The sequence below is a fragment of the Lasiosphaeria miniovina genome (genome assembly GCF_030549165.1).
Source record: "Lasiosphaeria miniovina strain SMH2392-1A chromosome Unknown B0T26scaffold_6, whole genome shotgun sequence".
NCBI lineage: Eukaryota > Fungi > Ascomycota > Sordariomycetes > Sordariales > Lasiosphaeriaceae > Lasiosphaeria > Lasiosphaeria miniovina.
This window is the reverse complement of record NW_026848225.1, coordinates 4,240,300-4,256,597: the sequence shown is the minus strand read 5'-3', so window position 1 is coordinate 4,256,597 and position 16,298 is coordinate 4,240,300. Positions and strand designations below refer to the sequence as shown.

Here is a 16,298-nt window from a genome sequence, read left to right as displayed (position 1 = left end):
TTGGAGTGCCATTGAGCCTCCCCACTGTCTCTAACCATTATTCACAACTCTCGAGCTGTGTCGCCGGGTGCCAACTGCTCAACGTCGACTTCGTACCTTGGAGAAGAAAGTCTTCGCACGTTTCACGAGTAGCGGACTCTTTATAAAAATTATCGAGACATAGGCATCTTGGCCGCCGCAGAACAGCCAGGAGCCCCGAAATTTTCCTTATTCACCCAACCTTGCCGGAAACGTCTCTGGGCCCGCGGGCTCTGCGGCTGGGGTTTACATTCAACGTTCCCATAAAAGGCTATGACCCCATCGCTGGCATCAGCACAGCTACAACCACTCCATTCCCCCATGCCTTTGCTTCGTCAGGGCCAAAGATGCCACCCAAAGCCTTCCATTCGGTACTCGAGGGAGCCCAACGTAAGCCATCCCACGCCTTATGCAACATCTGGTAATCCGTACCCAGACCAAAAACATCAATCCGACCAATCCCTCTCGTCACTGCAACCGGCGCGCTGGTGAAGATACCACCAAGATATTCCCAACCCACCCCCGAAGGACTCCACCCGCTACCATCCCAGGCCTTATGATACAAGCCGTCGTCAATCCCCAAGCCAAAAACACCATGCCTGTAGCCGAGGGCAGCCAGGCCGCCTCCCCATCCCAGGCCTTGTGCCACATCGCATTGTCAGTACCAAGCCCGAAGACATCGACGCGGTCTGGTCCCCAGGACACAACAGCAGGCGGGCTGTTGAAGATTCCGCCAAGCGACTCCCAGTCGGCCGTCCACGCAGACCCGTCCCAGGCCTTGTGCCACATCGCATTATCGGTGCCGAGCCCAAAGATATGGACGCGGTCCGGTCCCCAAGACACGGCAGCAGGCGGACTGACAAAGATGCCGCCTAGGTCCTCCCACTCGATCCAGCCACCCGCCGCCGCCGCACCGTCCCAAAAAGCCTTGTGCAACATCTGATCGTTCGCCCCTATCCTAAATATGTCCACCCGGACCGGCCGGCACGATAATACCACGGCCGGCGGGCTGCCGGTGCTGCTGAAGATGCCACCCAGCGACTCCCAGTCGGCGGTCCACGCCGACCCGTTCCGGGACCTGTGCCACATGGCGCTGTCAGTGCCTAGCCCGACGACGTCGACCCAGTTAGCGCCCCTCGACACGGCGGCAGGCGCGCTCGTGAACTGCTATCCAAGATACCTATTAGGTGTTGCACCTCTGTCAACTTTTCGCGAGGCACTACTTTTGGGCACTGAGGTTCCAGAAAGGGGCTTCTCTTCCCTCTTTTTTCGGATCTGCGAGTTCAAGTTTGCAATGCTTGATCTTGTCCAGGATGACTTTTTTTCGAGATCAGACCAAATCCGCATATCCGCTCCTCCCAAAATGGGAGGGCCCTGGTAGGATCCATTATATCTTTGCCCCACTTAATGGTCATCTGACCGCTATTCTAAATCAATGCCCGATCCTCGGACCACCAAAGTGAAATCTGACTCAACATCGAAGATGAGGCAGCAGAGAATCACAGACTTCTTTCCCCGAGCCAACGGCGTAGCGGCGGCGCCGGCGGCGGCGGCAGCGAGCCCTGTCGTCCCAAACCTCATGAGACTGCCGCCCAACGTTAGGCGAGCAATCTACAACCTCGCCGGCCTTGAACAGGAGGCAATAGAACCGTTCATCGACCTCAACTGCTGGAGAAATCGCCAACCAGATACGCTGTCCCAGGACGATTGGTGCGGAGATATTGAGTCCAAGGATCTAGAGAAGTCGCCGGATGGATACTCTCTAGCCGATGTCTGGAAGCGCGTACGTCTCCGCGTCAATTGGAGAAGGAGAATTCCGATCAACCTCCTACATCTGTCTCGCACCATCCACGACGAGGTGGAGGAGGCCCTATACGTGTCCCGTATTTGGGGAGTTTCAGCAAGCGGCGCTGGCGGGTTGGATGTTCTCGAGAACCTTAGCCCAAAAGCTATGAAGGCAATCAGATGCCTACTCATCAGCCTCACTCCTTGCGGATGCTCCAGCTGCTTCTTGTCAGGAGTCTGTACGAATCCCATACCCACCGACTTGAGGCTATATCATAGCGTGTATGACCCGTGGTTCTCTCACTTCATTGAGCCGAGCGGCTGTCCTTGGAGCGAGCGGGAGGGAGGGGACGCATACCGCAACGAGAGGCCTCTGGATATTCGCTTGACGCTTGACCGCCGCACTACCGCACAGTGGGACAGGATCTGCCAGAAGCTAGAGCAGAGTGCTGAGCTGCAGCGACTCAGTCTCTATGTTCACTGCGTGGTCAAGGACTTTAGGACGGCTGAGCGTATCGCGACGCCACTTCGTCAACTCCACTCACTCAAGGATCTCGGTATTTCGTTCGGACGGCGCAAGAAGACACCAGCTTCACACGACGAGCAGCTCTCCGCATTAGCGAGGGCCACAGTCGAGGCAGCAAAGTACCAGCCCAGCTTCCCCTTCTTCGATCTCCCCACAGAACTACAGCTTCAAGTCCTGGGCTTCACGCATATTGTTAATGATGGCTACGAAGTCAAGTACTTTGACAAGAGGCCCGTGCTGAACCGGCTCTGCGACGGCGGCTCCGAGCATGTCATCCCCCAATTTTCGAGGCTCGAAGGGCACTACGCCTGGCTTCTCAGCGAGGTGTTCTGTGCCAAAACCAGCATGGCGTTTAGGGGCCGCTGCTGTCACTGCAATGCGGTGCCAGTCTCATACTTCCTCGTCAGCAAGCAATTCCGCGCCCTGGCGCTGGAGTTATTTTACGGCCGCAACCGCATCCTAGCCGCATACAACAACATCAGCTGGTGCACGGTGGCCGCTCTCGAGCCTAGCGGCGGCGTACGCACTAGGACCGCGACCCCGCACGTGCTGCACCACCTCACCCGGCTGACACTCGTCGCGTCGATCCGACGTAACGTGAGCGCTACAGTCGAGTTCACGCGCCTCGTTGAGCTGCTCCGCACGCACGCGCGTCTGCCGTCGCTGACCTTGGAGCTACACGTGCGCGACGCGCATGGGCGAGATGACGTAGTGGCGGCGCTCCAGGGTATCCCCGGCGCGCGCGGTGAGGCGCGGCGCAGGAGGCGCCACACCGAGATCTAATTACAGGGTGATATTCCGGCATGTCCGCAAGAACCTTGCCGGGTGCGGCTTGAAGGCATTCCTCCTGTATCTGTGGTGGGAGGGGTTCGTCCCCGAGACCACGGGCGAAGACGTCGAGGCGCGGAGGGAGCTGGAGCGGGAAAAGGAGAGAGAGATTATGGGTGAGGGATACGACTCGGAGAAATGGGGCAAGGAGCTCCACCGAAAGCCATTCCCTCGCTCAAGAATCTTGGTGAGGCGCAGCTGGTATTGAGCGTCCCCCCCTGTTGCAGTGGCTGTTTCATCGGGCCGATCTCGTCGGTCTGGCGACGAACGCACGCACGCTGAGGCTGCGGATATGGGCGACACAGTTGAGCGGTCGGCACAGTCACAGTGTTTGAGTGACGGATCGGGAACGCGAGTCCTATGTTTTCTGCCCAGTTTCTGGGGCGGACTTGGATTCCCCCGCAGACAACAATGAAGAGTCCTGCAGCTCGATGTTGTAGCACCGTTGAAGGCCAGGGCAAAACCGTTGATTCGACCAATTTTTGAAGTCGGAAAGGATTGCTGCCGTAAGCCGGTTGGTTTTTTTTCAGCAGCATGCATGATCAGAGTCGCAACGCCGCCGCTGGTCACCGCCTGCTTGTCAGCGCAGGGTAGCTCGAACATGCTTGTCAGCGCGCGGGGTAGCTCGAGCATGACAAAGGCAGAGCATCACGTCCGTCTTCAAAGACCCCCAACCTCCCCGAGTTTTGGAAATTGTTTTGTTCCCTAATTTACCTTCCCGATGGCATCGCAAGCAAAGCAACCTTCCAACCCCCTTCAGCCTTTCAACCTCCCGCTCAGTCTTCTCCGCCATGGCTCCGGGTTGATTGGCTTCGGGCTCCTCTTCGGCTTCGTGGTTCCTCTCACGCCCTATCCGCGCCTCGGTCTGACGGCCCACATCCAATTCGCCGTCGAGGGCACCATGGTCGTCGCCGCTGGCGCACTGCTCAATTCTAAGCCATTTCGAACAGCTGCCGGCGAAGCCTCTGACAAGCGGGTGGTGGATTATCTTGCGCCCTGGCAGCGGAAGATTGTATACTATGGCATGACGGGCATCTGGGTAACGCTGCTTTCAGAGGCGGCGAATGCATGGTGGGGAACGCAGTGGGTGCTTCCCATTGCGCATGCTGCGGCGGGTTTGACAGGTAGCGGGCCGGCGCAAGTATGGATGGAGAGGGTTGTGAGTGTCGCGCATTATCCGTTTGCGATGCTCTTGGCTACCGTAGTGAGTAAGACCTTGACCATCCTGGACATTGAGAGTGGACGCTGATATTTGGCTGGTATACAGTGGCCGGTCATTACGACGGCTCTGTTTGCAGCGGATTGAGTTGTCATCACCGGCGTGGGTTGGGTCCCATTTCAAATCTCGGCCACGTTGCAGTGCTAGGTAAAGTCGTGAGATCTGATATTGCCGCTCGACTCCACTACATCCCTGACTCTCTGGGAGGTGACCGCCCTCCAAGAGTATCATGCCGGGAATCATGTTATAGGACTACATAAATAAATATAACAAAGGCTGGGCATCGGAGCGCTCCAGCTCCCAAGACTTTGGACTAGTCTAGACAGAGACACCATTATATTCCAACAGCGTGAGCTATAATCCTTTGGCGTATGTTTCTTGCCTCCGCATCGGGCAAGAAGTTACCAAACTCAGTCTTCTTAGTCAAATACTTAGTCTCGTTATCCTAGATATATAGTTCGCAGACCCGCCGCTTGGCGTAGTACACGGGCCGAAAGACCTGATTTGTACTATTCCACGTACGCAATATGCTCCCATCCACAGCTTTAAGGAACCACTTGTCGCCCGTATCCATGCTCTACTCGTGAATCACCTGACCGGCAAAGCAGTAGTGTATGCGGCTTGCGGTCCGGCCAAGCGTATCGACGGCCTTGTAGGGGAGTCCCTGGATATTAAGAAAACTCGCCTGCCGGAGAATCACGCCGTTCTTGTCTGACCTGGTCTTGTCTGTTGTGGAGAGTAAAGAACGAAGAATCTCAAATCGAATACACTCGCGGCCCATAGCGTCGCTAAATGAGCGGGACGGAGCCCCTACGCTGTAAGCAGAGGCCCGCGCAGCTGCTGCCTCTTCTGTACCGAGCTGGCCATGTTTGCGCTGGTCGTACCATATCGGGAGATACTCGTGCCCCGGCAGTCGGGCGATAATACTTCTAACGTCCGGGTCCTCCGCTGGGTTGCCAATAAGGACGGTATCCGTCTTGTCCCACACCTCCAGGGCCTATGGTAAGAAGACGCCCCAAACACCCGGCCCAGGCACCCGCCAGATTGAACTACCTAACTATGTATATAAATAGTAGCCCTCGCCCACCTTCCTTTCCGAGGGCCAGGTTGAAGTCTTTTACCAATACCAGTCATTGTTCGCCCTATTATTCCCTTCACTGTGATCACCTTGATCAGGCGTACCTGCCTTCTCTTACAAATTTGTACTCATTAGTATAGCCTCACTTTTCTTAGGACGGGCAGATGGATTTGGCTGGACTAGTGGGTTAGATGCCCCGACCTGGCCCTGTACTCAACCCGAGTCGCCAAAAGCGTTGGAAGCAATTGGGTCGGTTTCCATTTTTGGCCCTTATAACCTACCCAAAGGCTGAACCAAAAGTGGCCTTAGATTATACGCAGCCGGCTGCGTTACTCGTTCTTCTAGCTACACTGTGTTGTTGCTCCCGACTTCCTGAGCATCTCATTCTCTCGCTTGCCAATCACATGACACCGTCGGAAGCACCGGCTGTCACATGGCCTCTAGGGCCAAGACTGCCACTGGGGATTCACACCTCTCAACAGTCTCTCATTTCGTATCTAGGCCTCCCGAGGAATGAGGGAGAGAAGCTGGGCCCACTCGCGTTGTGGGGTGTAAGGGGAAGAATATGGCAGTTTCGAAACTATTTTGGACATAAAGAGGACCCTGTGATCAAGTGGGTAATGCTCCCTGCGAGAGCCTCAAAGAAAGATGCGGCTCGACTTCGAGTCGAAGTGTGTCTTACAGGTAGGTGCTTTAGGGGCACGTTTGGACGCGCTAGTACGGGGGCTAACCCTAAAAAGGTCAGGCCTAAGTTACTGTGCGTTGCAAGCGCCAGGTAACAATCCACTTTTGGCGCTAGAGGGCCAACCTTTGCACAGAGCCATGATTTGTGACATGCGCGCCATCCAACGATTGAACAATTCCTACATTCAAGCGGCTTTTCTTCGTCAAAACGCCCTGTATAAGGCCAAAAAGTAGCTCAATCGAAAGCCCTCGGTCCGGCGCACATTGCCCGCGTGTCTTTTACCATGGTTCAGTACTTGAACCGCGACCAACGCACATCGGCGTATTGCATGCCCGTGGGCAACGAAAAACCACCAGCCATTGCAGGCGGTATTTGGCTTCTGGTGATCCTTTTACCGAGGCAAGAAGCCGATTTAACTCCCGTCTTCCAGAAAGGCTTGGATTCCATTCAGGGTGGCTGCCGGGCCCGGCTACAGCCTCCCGGGCTTCTTGAAGCTTGAGATCGGCGGCATTCCACTTATTCCGTCTGTTGAGGCCGATCTCGTCTACCCACTTGTGAATGTCTTCAGCCGACACGTTACGGTGTGTAGTTGTACCGTCGTCAACAAAACACCACTGGTAAGGCTGCCTCTGGATGTAATGCTTACATCCAGACCCGAGGCTACACTTCAACAGCTTCTGAAGCGCAAGGTAGTTCAATATTGTTTCCTTTCCATCTCTTTCTTCTTGAGCATGCCGGTTATCGACAACCTTTTCCATCTTGCCGCAGAAGGTGTGTTCGAAATAACAGGCGTACTAGGCATGCGGCTGTTGAACATACTCGGCATAGATCGCGAAGTGGGTGTTGTAACGGGAGGTTGTTCGAGGGTATACAGATGCGTGAGGTTGAGGTAGAACATACCCGAGTTGCAAGGTAGAAGGCTTTGAATAACGGCTGTAGCTTCGATTAGTTGAGTTGGAAAGGAAGCACTTCCTTTCGAAGGCGCATATATGTAGTTAGAATACAACGTGGCATCATTTGACCTCGCCATTCTTACTCCAGCCGAGTAATCAAGGCGGTAGAATGTTGTGAGGAAGCAAGATGCCTCTCTTTCGACTGCCTTCGCCATAGCGCTTTGTACGGTATACGCCTAATCTAGTAGATCTTCGCCAACGAACATACCGAGGCCATCTTCGTCTGTAGGGTGGCCCTCTGTACCGCCTCGCTCGCTTATTATCTTCTTCATCAATACCGTAGGTGGCGGTGCCGGCGGAGGGGCTTTGAGGCTCTAGAAGAAGGCGCTTCTATGCCACTACACCGTGCATTACATGCGAATGTCGGCCGATGCCGGGAAGGTATATTCAGGAAGAGCGTTACTACCGGCAACTATAATATCGTCTTCGTCGGCATCGTCAACTTGTTCGACTTCGTCAACAGACGAGGCATCGTCAGAGGCATCGTCAGCGGCATCGGTAGAATCGGCCACTTCGGGTGTGGGCTTGCTCGCGCCGCGCGCAGTACGCTTCTTCGAAGCCGGCTTGGCCTTCATATGCTTGAGGGCATCGACAACCTTTGCAGAAGGCTTCTTAGCTCGGCCTTTCCGAGGCGGCGCCGTGACAGCATCGTCGTCAATGCTGCTTTGCGTCGGAGCCCGGCTCCGTTTGGTAACCAAAACTGGCAGCATCTTCGTCCCCTGTTTCTTTTACTCAGCCCAATAGCGACTGCATGTCAAAGACTGCCCAACTCACACGGCAGCTGGAACCATTCATTGGTGAACCCGCCCACCAGTAGAAAATTGGTTTCCGGAGCCTGATGAAGGGCCCAGGCCTGCCCACAGGACCCGGTAAACTCTGATGTGACCATGGGACAGCGCTGCCATCAAACCAAACAGCCCAAACGGCGGCCCAAATTTGGTTTGGCTGGCTTGATGGAATAATTACACGTTTGGTCTGGCAAAATAAACAGCGATACTGCGGGACCCCAGAAAATTCTCTCGCGAACCCCCCCCCCCCCCCCCGGGTTATGGTCCTTCTCCACCGACGAAATCTGCATTGAGCCTTCAATTCTCTCTCAGACTGCAAGAGTCCCTCCTCAGTCTGAAACCTTCCGAAATCAACCTCTGCAGGTGTTTACTAGTAAAGTCAATCTCCAGCTTCTCCTCGCCAACAATCCCATCTCGTATTTCCTCCTCTGAGACCCACAAGAAATCCTGGTGTTCGCAGGGATTGAGTCTGATATGCTGCCCGCCTGGGACCAAGGCCTCAACATCCGCCTCAAAAACGTATCGGCAAAACACCTTGGTCCTGGTACTGTTGCTGAAGACGAACCCATCCGCTTCTGTCTGAAGTTGTGCTTCCGACTCGGGAGAGCCGATCACGGCAGGCGCGGTGACGAGCCTGGTCAGCGCTCGGGCAAGCAGGCCTATCTCTTCCCAGAGCTCCCTTGCCACGGCCGAGATGATGGTGGCGTCCCTGGCTGGGTCGTTGGATACGACACCGCTGGGGATTTCCCATTTCTCGGGAAGCGAGTCGGTCTTGGCGCGCTGGATCACGAGCACCCTGGACTCCGGGGAGAACACCAAGGCACCCACGGCGATGCCATCCCAGGGTTTATTGTGACGGACAATGTACTCTTGTGCTGGGCCATTGAAACGCTCAAGATGGGGCGGGACAACCAAGTCCGGGATGGCGGGCATCGGTCCGGGACGCGTAGTCTGCGTTGATGGTTGAGCGGCCATTGTAGAAACTCCCCTGGGGCGACGGCGAGGCTGCGTGAGCAGGAGAGCGAAGCGGTGTGCCTGTTGGATTCTTAGAATGGCCGTCATAGGGCTCTGGCATTGAACGGTTCGGCGGGTACGGAGGAGCTGAGGGATGGTAAAATGAGCTGGCGCCTCCCTCCTTATGACGTGGGCGCTAATGCTTACCGTTGTATAACCCCAACAACCGATTGCAGCAGCACAGCCCCAAAGCCGCTACCAATACGTGTAGAACCTCGGGCATCACACCACCTCTCCAACGCCGCCAATTGCACCCCCCTCGGGTAGATGCCCAGTGGAAAGCGCTATCAACAGCATGCCGCCGACATGTCCTACGCCCAGCATCAAGGCAAAGACCCTATTGACCTAGGCTTATTCGTTATCTCCTCACAAGGCTATGTGGCGTCGAATGAAACTAGCAGTCGTCCGCGCTCTGGCGGTACGCAGGGCGCTTATACCACTGCCCCTTTTTTGGGTGGTTGCTGAGGGATTTCTAAGCAGCGCGACTGCGTTCTCAAAAGAGGGACTCGAAGCCTCTCTTCTTGAGAGCCTCGTCTCTTCTCTACTACTGATGAATCCCCTGGTTTATCTCTCAACACCGAAAGAGTTCTCTAGTTTTCCACCTCTGCATCACTGCTCCAACAATCATCATGGAGCCGTACCAGTACCAGCCGATCCGGGAAGCCAACACGGTGAGGATGCTGACCCTGTCTGCCGGTCTTCCAAACGATCCCCTGAGTGGCTTCCTCAACGAGTTCAACATGGACCGCGCAGCCCACGAGGCCTATGAGCCCCTGTCTTATGTCTGGAGTTCGCCCATCTTCGACCACACCTTCATTTGCGACGGAAAGCGGTTAGCCATCACGACGAGTCTCAACTCCGGGCTGCGCCGTATTCGCATGCCCGACAGGGACCGGCACGTGTGGGTTGACCAGATCTGCATCAACCAAAAAGATGCAGCCGAAAGAGGAAGCCAGGTTCAGTACATGAACGCCATATACAAGCAAGCAAGCCGAGTTCTCGTGTGGCTGGGCCCGGATACGGGGCACGAAGCCGACGCGGCCTTCTCCTTTGTCAGATCGCTGTCCGAAACGCTTAGCGATGCCGACCGATACGCTCAGTTCAGGGCCGGCCACACGAGCGAGATGCTAACTCAGCGAAGTGAAGAGGAGTGGGCGTCGGTGAAGGTACTGACGCAGCTGCCATGGTTCGAGAGGGTGTGGATCATACAGGAAATTGGAACCAGGGCGCCGGCGACGCTCTTCTGGGGGGATGCATCGATGGATTGGTACACGCTGTATAGTGTGTGCGACAGGCTAACAGAGTTCCACCATCTGCGCCGCCATTTCGACATCGAGACGTCCAAAGTAAAGTTTGTCTTTCAGCGCTTCGTGCCGCCCGATGTTGCCACCCGGCACGCCAACCGCCTGAGCTTCATCTACGAGCTGCACCGAGCGCGCCATGTCAAGGCGACTGACCCGCGGGACCGTGTCTTCGCCTTCTTGGGACACTACTCGGTGACCGGCAGAGAGCTGCGCGGACTCCAGGCGAACTACGACGCCAAGACCGGCACGCTCCCCAACGTGTACTGGGATGCGGCCAGTCGTGCCCTGGAGGGGGGTGGTGCAGACTCCGGACTCATCACCCTCGCGGCGGTCCAGCACCATGAGCTTGCGTCCTCCCTTACCGACTGGCGCAAGCGTCGGGACAAGGCAGGCGACCGCGACTACATGCCGTCGTGGGTCCCCGACTGGCGCACCTACACGTCGCACATCCTCTCGGAGCCGACCTCACCCCACCGCGCGTGCGGCACGGGCAGCCTCTCGAAGCCGTCCTTCGTCGTCGACGGGAAGTCGCTCCGTATCAAGGGTGTTGCCATCGATGTTGTCACAGAGGCCTCGGCGCCGCTGAAATCCAAGGCCTTCCACAAGGTCGAACCGGGCAAGCAGACCCTCATCGAACAACTGTGGCGTACAGTGTGTGGGTACGGAGTAGATGCCGGCGGCGATGGCGGCGGCCACCTGTTCTCTCTGCGTCCGCTGTACCGGCAAGATGATGAAGCCAAGGACGCAGCGCAGTCCGGCGATGCGCGCCGTCCAGCCGTCCTGGCGTACATGCAGACACTCAGCAATGGCGGCGCGGCAACGGCGCTAAGGCAATTTGATCGGCTACGTGCTTCCGCCAGCGAATCCGGCGACCCCAGCGATTCTACCCCAGACTCGTCAGGACGGCGCGAGCAAGAATCCCGTGAGGATTTCTTCCGGTCGATTTCCGATAGCCAATGGCTTGCCCAGGGTGCCGCCTACCTAACACGCACCATGGCAGCGGCGGGTGACGTCGAGGCCATGAGTCCCGAATTGCAGTCGCTGGCGACGTCGGAAGGCGGGGGGCTCGATGATGCCGAGTGGTCGCGCTCGGCCAACGGCGCGTCGAGCGGCCGGGTTTTCGCGCGCACTATAAAGGGTTATTTCGTGCTTGGGCCCAAAGTGATGGCCAAAGGCGACCGCATCTGCGTGCTCTGGGGGGGCAAAATGTGCTTTTGCCTGCGGCCACTGGACCAAGGCAGATTCCTGCTCGTGGGAGAGTGCTACGTGCACGAGCTGATGAATGGGGAGGCTATCCGCCAGGTGGAGAAGAATGAGCTGCAGGAAGAGGAGTTTGTGCTGGTCTGATTGAGTGTCACGGGAGGGAACCGTGGTTGATGGTCAGCTCTCCGCATTAGAACCCCACAGAGCTTGCCGTTAGGAGTTAGGTACCGACAGGCCCTAGCCGGCTCCCTCCTTCGCCACAACCAAGGCACAGACTCGCCACAAAACTCGCCGCGTCACTCCCCAACTCGGCCCAAGAAAACAGACATGCGACCATCAAGCTGGAAAGCATCCCTCTCCGCAAAACTTTACGCTTTCGTCTCGCCATGGCAAGCAGCACGGAGGACCCCGCTTTCGCATTCACGACGCACACATCAGTGGAGGCCTTCTCCGTCTCCCCGCCCGTCTTCCTAGACTGCTACTTCCCACTCCCCGGCTCCAGTGACACCTCACGGCCGCCTGCGCCGGTCTTTCTTGCGACGGGCGCGATCGTCTTTGACCGGCCACTCCCCAACAACAACTTCCATCCTGGGTCGGCCGGCGTCGACGTCTCCGCTAGCGCGGGTGCCCTACATGAAGCTCTGACGCCCAACCCCAACTCTGATTCCGCAAAGCCACCCCGAGTGCTGCTGATCCAGCGAGCCGCACATGACTCCATGCCGCTCCGATGGGAGACTCCGGGAGGCGGGTGCGATGATGACGACATTAGCATTCTGCACTCGTGCGCTCGCGAGCTGTTTGAGGAAGCGGGCCTGCATGCTACCACCCTGGGGCCTGTGGTACGGGTGGGCTCTGTCTCCAGCTCAGAGGGCATCCATGGTGGTGAGTCAACGAAGAAACAGGCGCATGAATGGGGCGAGGACATGGGCGGGCAGTTCTTCCGGACAAGACGAGGGAAGCTGGTCTGCAAGTTTTATTTCGTCGCGGGGGTGCCCGAGGCGCGGACAGCTGAGGTGGTGGTTGACCCGAAGGAACACGTTGGCTATGTCTGGGTGACCGAGGAGGAGGTTAGACAGAAGAAAGTGCAGGGGGAGGAGGGTGGGCTGGATTTGGAGTTTACCACGCAGGCGCAGTGGGAGGTGATCTTGACAGCGTTCCATCTCTGGCATGCTTAGGCACCTAGGCACCTGGTTATACACATTCATAGAGTTTACGAGAGCTGATAGATAGACAGCGCCAACGTGCGTGATAAGCGAGTCAGCCAGACAAGCGAGTCAGCCACTCTAACAAAATTGAGTACATGCATGCGAAAATGCGATAAGAAAACGAATCTTGTTAGAGTGGCTAACTCGCTTGTCTTAAATCAACGAAAACTAATTCAGATTTATGATTAGTTCTGTTCGAAATCTAGATGTACAACGAGTCTAGAAGCCATGAAGCTCAGCAAGAGCGGTGGAAAGCATATAGCGCGGTGATCATGGGCTCGAGGCTAGAATCTGATAGTCTGAATGTAACGCGTGGAATGATACAACGTGCATGGCAAGCGAGCGCAACAGATAAGCAAGCGCAACACTTTCCCAGAGGACTAGAGAACAACCAACCCTCTCCGATGCCATCTGCTCAATCGCAACCCCGATTCCGTAAAGTCTAATCCGTGATAAGATCGAATTTCCGTGACTCCCTTCTTCCACCAGATATAGAAAAGCCAATGGCCGCGGCAGATCCCAAATCACGTTATGTTATTAGCATAAGCCCCTATCGTTCGGATGCATTTCTTATCGAGGGACACCAAATAAGAGTATTACCGCTATCTCGCCTTGGTGCTGGAGGACGTCCAGGCACGGATCCACAATCTTGCAAACAATCGCCTCGAGGCTACCTCACTTCTAGAATGACTTTGGGACGCCATCGCAGGCCCATGTCTCAACGAACTTGGCTTTTACCCGTCACCCCTCTAGCAACAGAGTATGGTGGATTCCTACAGGGCCTATCACTAAATTCCCCCCTCATGCGGCCGGACACCACGGCCGAGGTTCTTCCGTAACAGTTCTCGATATGGTGGTTATGGTGTCTTACAGTACGTCTGCGACGGCACTCGCACGTAGTCGTCAGCAAAGCATTTTACAACAGTCGGCTTCACCGTAAGCTCTCCTTGTCGCTATGCAGAATACGCCTGGGGTGGCCTCCGGGCTTCCTTTTGTAGCTGGCGAGGTAAAAATAGTGCGCGAAGTTTGCGAGTCTACAGGCATCTATCGTATGGGCCATATAAATAGGCCTGACCTAGCCAAACACGACCTAGGGTAAACATCTCGAATCTGTTACGGAATAATGCCTTCCTGATCGAACTGTGCCACGAACCAACAAGGCCAACAGGATGACCGGCCCATAAGGAGGTCTTAATTAATGCCTACATTGTTGCCTAATACCGATCTTTTATTCGAAGGATGAATAAGGCCTTCTTTTCCTTCTTTTTCTTCGATAGAGAACAGACCTTTTCAGACAATTCTTGTGGCACGGCCATATGCCTGCCAAGGCGCTTGTGTGGCTCCCCTGTGCTCAAAGTGTGGCGCTACGGTGCTCACATATACACTACCGTGCTCTCTTCTACACTACGCAGGGCATTCCCCTGCGCCCTCTCTTTTGTATATATAGACTGCATTTTCCTTCCTTTCTACTAGATTAAATCTACATCCTTTTCTCAATGCAGTTCCCCAGCTCTAAGTTCTGTGTCACAATTCTAGCCTTACCTTCCTGCATCAAATGCCCCATTTTCAATTGCCCTGTGAATGCGCGTAATAGCATTACTCCCATTGATACAGGACGGAGAAAAAAATGAGCGCGATCACTCATCTACCAAACTACGAGATCTTTCCATTCTACCGGTCATGGCTATACGGATCACGGGGATCCATCCAAGAACTGTTTGCTCCTAGAGGATAGAAAGTGGTAGTTTGTGACACGCTATTTGATCATGACAAATAGCGGGCGTTGACATGGAGGTATCTCGAACCATCCCGTCTCTGCTTCTCCTCGTAATGGTTGTAGAGAACGCAACTTGGTGCGCTGGTGCCAGGACAGGTACTGTAAACCTCGGCGTTCGGCCGGAACAGAGCCCACGGCAGGTCGTACGTGATTTCCTGACGTGTGAGAAGCTCGGTGAGGTGTTGCTGAATCGGGCTGTAGGTGGACTCGACGTAGTCCACCAAGATTTTAAGATGCTCTGCAGCAGTAGCGGCCGATGGATCACTCGTTACGCGCTAGAGGTATGACTCCAGCTCCTCCCAGACATGAAAGATAACGTGCCGTTCCATCTGTATAGAAGTTAGCAACCACACACTAGAGCGTCTCGTGGTTCATACCGAAGGAGTGAGATCAGCCAGGGAGACACTGCGCATGTCTTGGCAGATCTCACGTAGAGCGTCGTATATGAACGCAGATTTAATATCGATGAAGGGCGTCGTTTCATAAGTATATTTATCTACAGCCATGTCAGTAACCACAAGCTCCAGATCAGTGGAACCTTCCCGAGGCGGTTGCCATTATGCCCTCAGATCCTACCAACTTGGCTACGCTGGCCGAGGAGGGCGGGGATAACAGGGCGCCGGCGTTTACCGAGTTAGATATAGCTGTGAATAGTGGCGCGTAGACACTTGCCGAGACGGGGGCAACGGCGTCTGACAGCCGTACTAACGACGCAGATGAGACAATGAGAATACTAGGGAGTATATCCAATTTCGCCCAGGACGAAGGCCACATCTTCCAACTAAGGCAGGGGGGTGAGCATCCTGGGATCCTGCTCATACACCTCTGGAGCAAGGATTCACAGGCGAAGTATTTCCCCGGTTCGCACCTGATCCCTTTGGACAGTGTTCGAGTAGCAAATCGCATGTGGGAGGTGCCACCTGCTGCTCTCGAACAAGCAGGGATTGTAGGAGAAGAGAAGCTTTTCACGGACGGTGGACTGTGAGTCGTCGATCTTGCTTTTGGTTTATATCTTCTGATATGATTTCTAGAGCCATCCTAAATGCTCGGCTTGCCTTGGAAATGCCACATGGATCTCCCGTAACATGTGGGTTTGTTGTGAGGGATGACCTGACCGATATAGAGAAGGAGCTAAAAAGGTGGCCGAGGATGGTCCTACCGAAGAGTGCAGTCCAAATGGTTGCCGAGTTGCAGAGCGAGAAAATGGGTGTACACTTCACAATTAAAGATGAAACATAGGCAAACGCTTAAGCGGATGATAAGTTCCCAGGAACACACAGGTCACTGAATAGTAGCTAGAATGCCAGCCCCTGTTCTGACACGTTACCGCGATTTGTAGAAATTACAGAAGTCTCTCGGCAAATGCCCACCCGCCGTCGTCCATGTGCGCTGTGGCCGTCTCAGCAAATGCCCAACCTCCATGGTTCGCCGCCTCAGTAAATGCCCATCCGCTATCATTTGCATGCATAGCCAGGGCCGTCTCAGCAAACGCCCACCCGCCACTCTTTGAGGATATAACCGTCTCGGCAAATTCAGGATCGCCGAGCATACCAGTGTTTATCGCTAGAAGACGGAGACACGCATGAGCCGCGCTACGCAGCCCGGAAATACCGTAGACATTCAACTGCAAGGGGGGTTGGAAAATCGAGAGATTGGGAATGGTTTACAAGGTGTTCGCAGGTTGACTCACCTTTGCCATAGTGCATCGAAAATTTGGCCACCTGCATAATTGATGTTCAAGTTGGCTCGCGGGCATTCCGCGCGCTGCAACTTGACGCATTTGTGATAATATCTCTTCCGCCTATCAGTTGCTGTTCGTGGTACTCAAACTACGTAGGGATCCTACAGGTCGAAGGGTTGGTAGATCTACCGGGGGTAATCTTGTGTCTATTCTCTCTCTCACTCTCCGGAACTA

At 55.3% G+C, this 16,298-nt stretch overlaps 8 protein-coding genes across 8 annotated transcripts; 5 read left to right on the top strand and 3 right to left on the bottom strand.

The window, feature by feature from the left end:
- Window positions 1–116: 116 nt before the first annotated feature.
- B0T26DRAFT_724432 (uncharacterized protein) lies at window positions 117–1,354 on the bottom strand. The gene has a single exon (XM_060442695.1). The coding sequence runs from the start codon at window positions 1,105–1,107 to the stop codon at window positions 487–489; it is 621 nt and encodes a 206-aa protein (XP_060293565.1). The 5' UTR covers window positions 1,108–1,354; the 3' UTR covers window positions 117–486.
- On the top strand, window positions 1,281–3,495 carry B0T26DRAFT_434712 (uncharacterized protein). The gene has a single exon (XM_060434999.1). It carries the CDS (start codon window positions 1,454–1,456, stop codon window positions 3,110–3,112), a length of 1,659 nt encoding a protein of 552 aa, XP_060293564.1. The 5' UTR covers window positions 1,281–1,453; the 3' UTR covers window positions 3,113–3,495.
- Window positions 3,496–3,878: 383 nt separating this feature from the next.
- On the top strand, window positions 3,879–4,406 carry B0T26DRAFT_653795 (uncharacterized protein; the record flags this gene model as incomplete). The annotated part of the gene is made up of 1 exon (XM_060438493.1): window positions 3,879–4,406. One exon carries the CDS (start codon window positions 3,879–3,881, stop codon window positions 4,404–4,406), a length of 528 nt encoding a protein of 175 aa, XP_060293563.1.
- Window positions 4,407–6,303: 1,897 nt separating this feature from the next.
- Window positions 6,304–7,160, bottom strand: B0T26DRAFT_434707 (uncharacterized protein). The gene has a single exon (XM_060434998.1). The coding sequence runs from the start codon at window positions 6,895–6,897 to the stop codon at window positions 6,418–6,420; it is 480 nt and encodes a 159-aa protein (XP_060293562.1). The 5' UTR covers window positions 6,898–7,160; the 3' UTR covers window positions 6,304–6,417.
- A 971-nt stretch (window positions 7,161–8,131) lies between these two features.
- Window positions 8,132–9,262, bottom strand: B0T26DRAFT_434705 (NUDIX hydrolase domain-like protein). Its single transcript, XM_060434997.1, has 2 exons — window positions 9,042–9,262; window positions 8,132–8,981 (listed from the first exon to the last, which is right to left on the bottom strand). The coding sequence occupies exon 2, from the start codon at window positions 8,940–8,942 to the stop codon at window positions 8,178–8,180; it is 765 nt and encodes a 254-aa protein (XP_060293561.1). The 5' UTR covers window positions 8,943–8,981; window positions 9,042–9,262; the 3' UTR covers window positions 8,132–8,177.
- A 261-nt stretch (window positions 9,263–9,523) lies between these two features.
- On the top strand, window positions 9,524–11,545 carry B0T26DRAFT_652983 (heterokaryon incompatibility protein-domain-containing protein; the record flags this gene model as incomplete). The annotated part of the gene is made up of 2 exons (XM_060438412.1): window positions 9,524–10,907; window positions 11,091–11,545. The coding sequence occupies 2 exons, from the start codon at window positions 9,524–9,526 to the stop codon at window positions 11,543–11,545; spliced, it is 1,839 nt and encodes a 612-aa protein (XP_060293560.1).
- A 95-nt stretch (window positions 11,546–11,640) lies between these two features.
- B0T26DRAFT_724425 (NUDIX hydrolase domain-like protein) lies at window positions 11,641–12,727 on the top strand. Its single transcript, XM_060442694.1, has one exon. The coding sequence runs from the start codon at window positions 11,788–11,790 to the stop codon at window positions 12,574–12,576; it is 789 nt and encodes a 262-aa protein (XP_060293559.1). The 5' UTR covers window positions 11,641–11,787; the 3' UTR covers window positions 12,577–12,727.
- Window positions 12,728–15,107: 2,380 nt separating this feature from the next.
- Window positions 15,108–15,622, top strand: B0T26DRAFT_651992 (uncharacterized protein; the record flags this gene model as incomplete). Its single annotated transcript, XM_060438326.1, has 2 exons — window positions 15,108–15,364; window positions 15,415–15,622. 2 exons carry the CDS (start codon window positions 15,108–15,110, stop codon window positions 15,620–15,622), a joined length of 465 nt encoding a protein of 154 aa, XP_060293558.1.
- Between the last annotated feature and the right edge of the window lie 676 nt (window positions 15,623–16,298).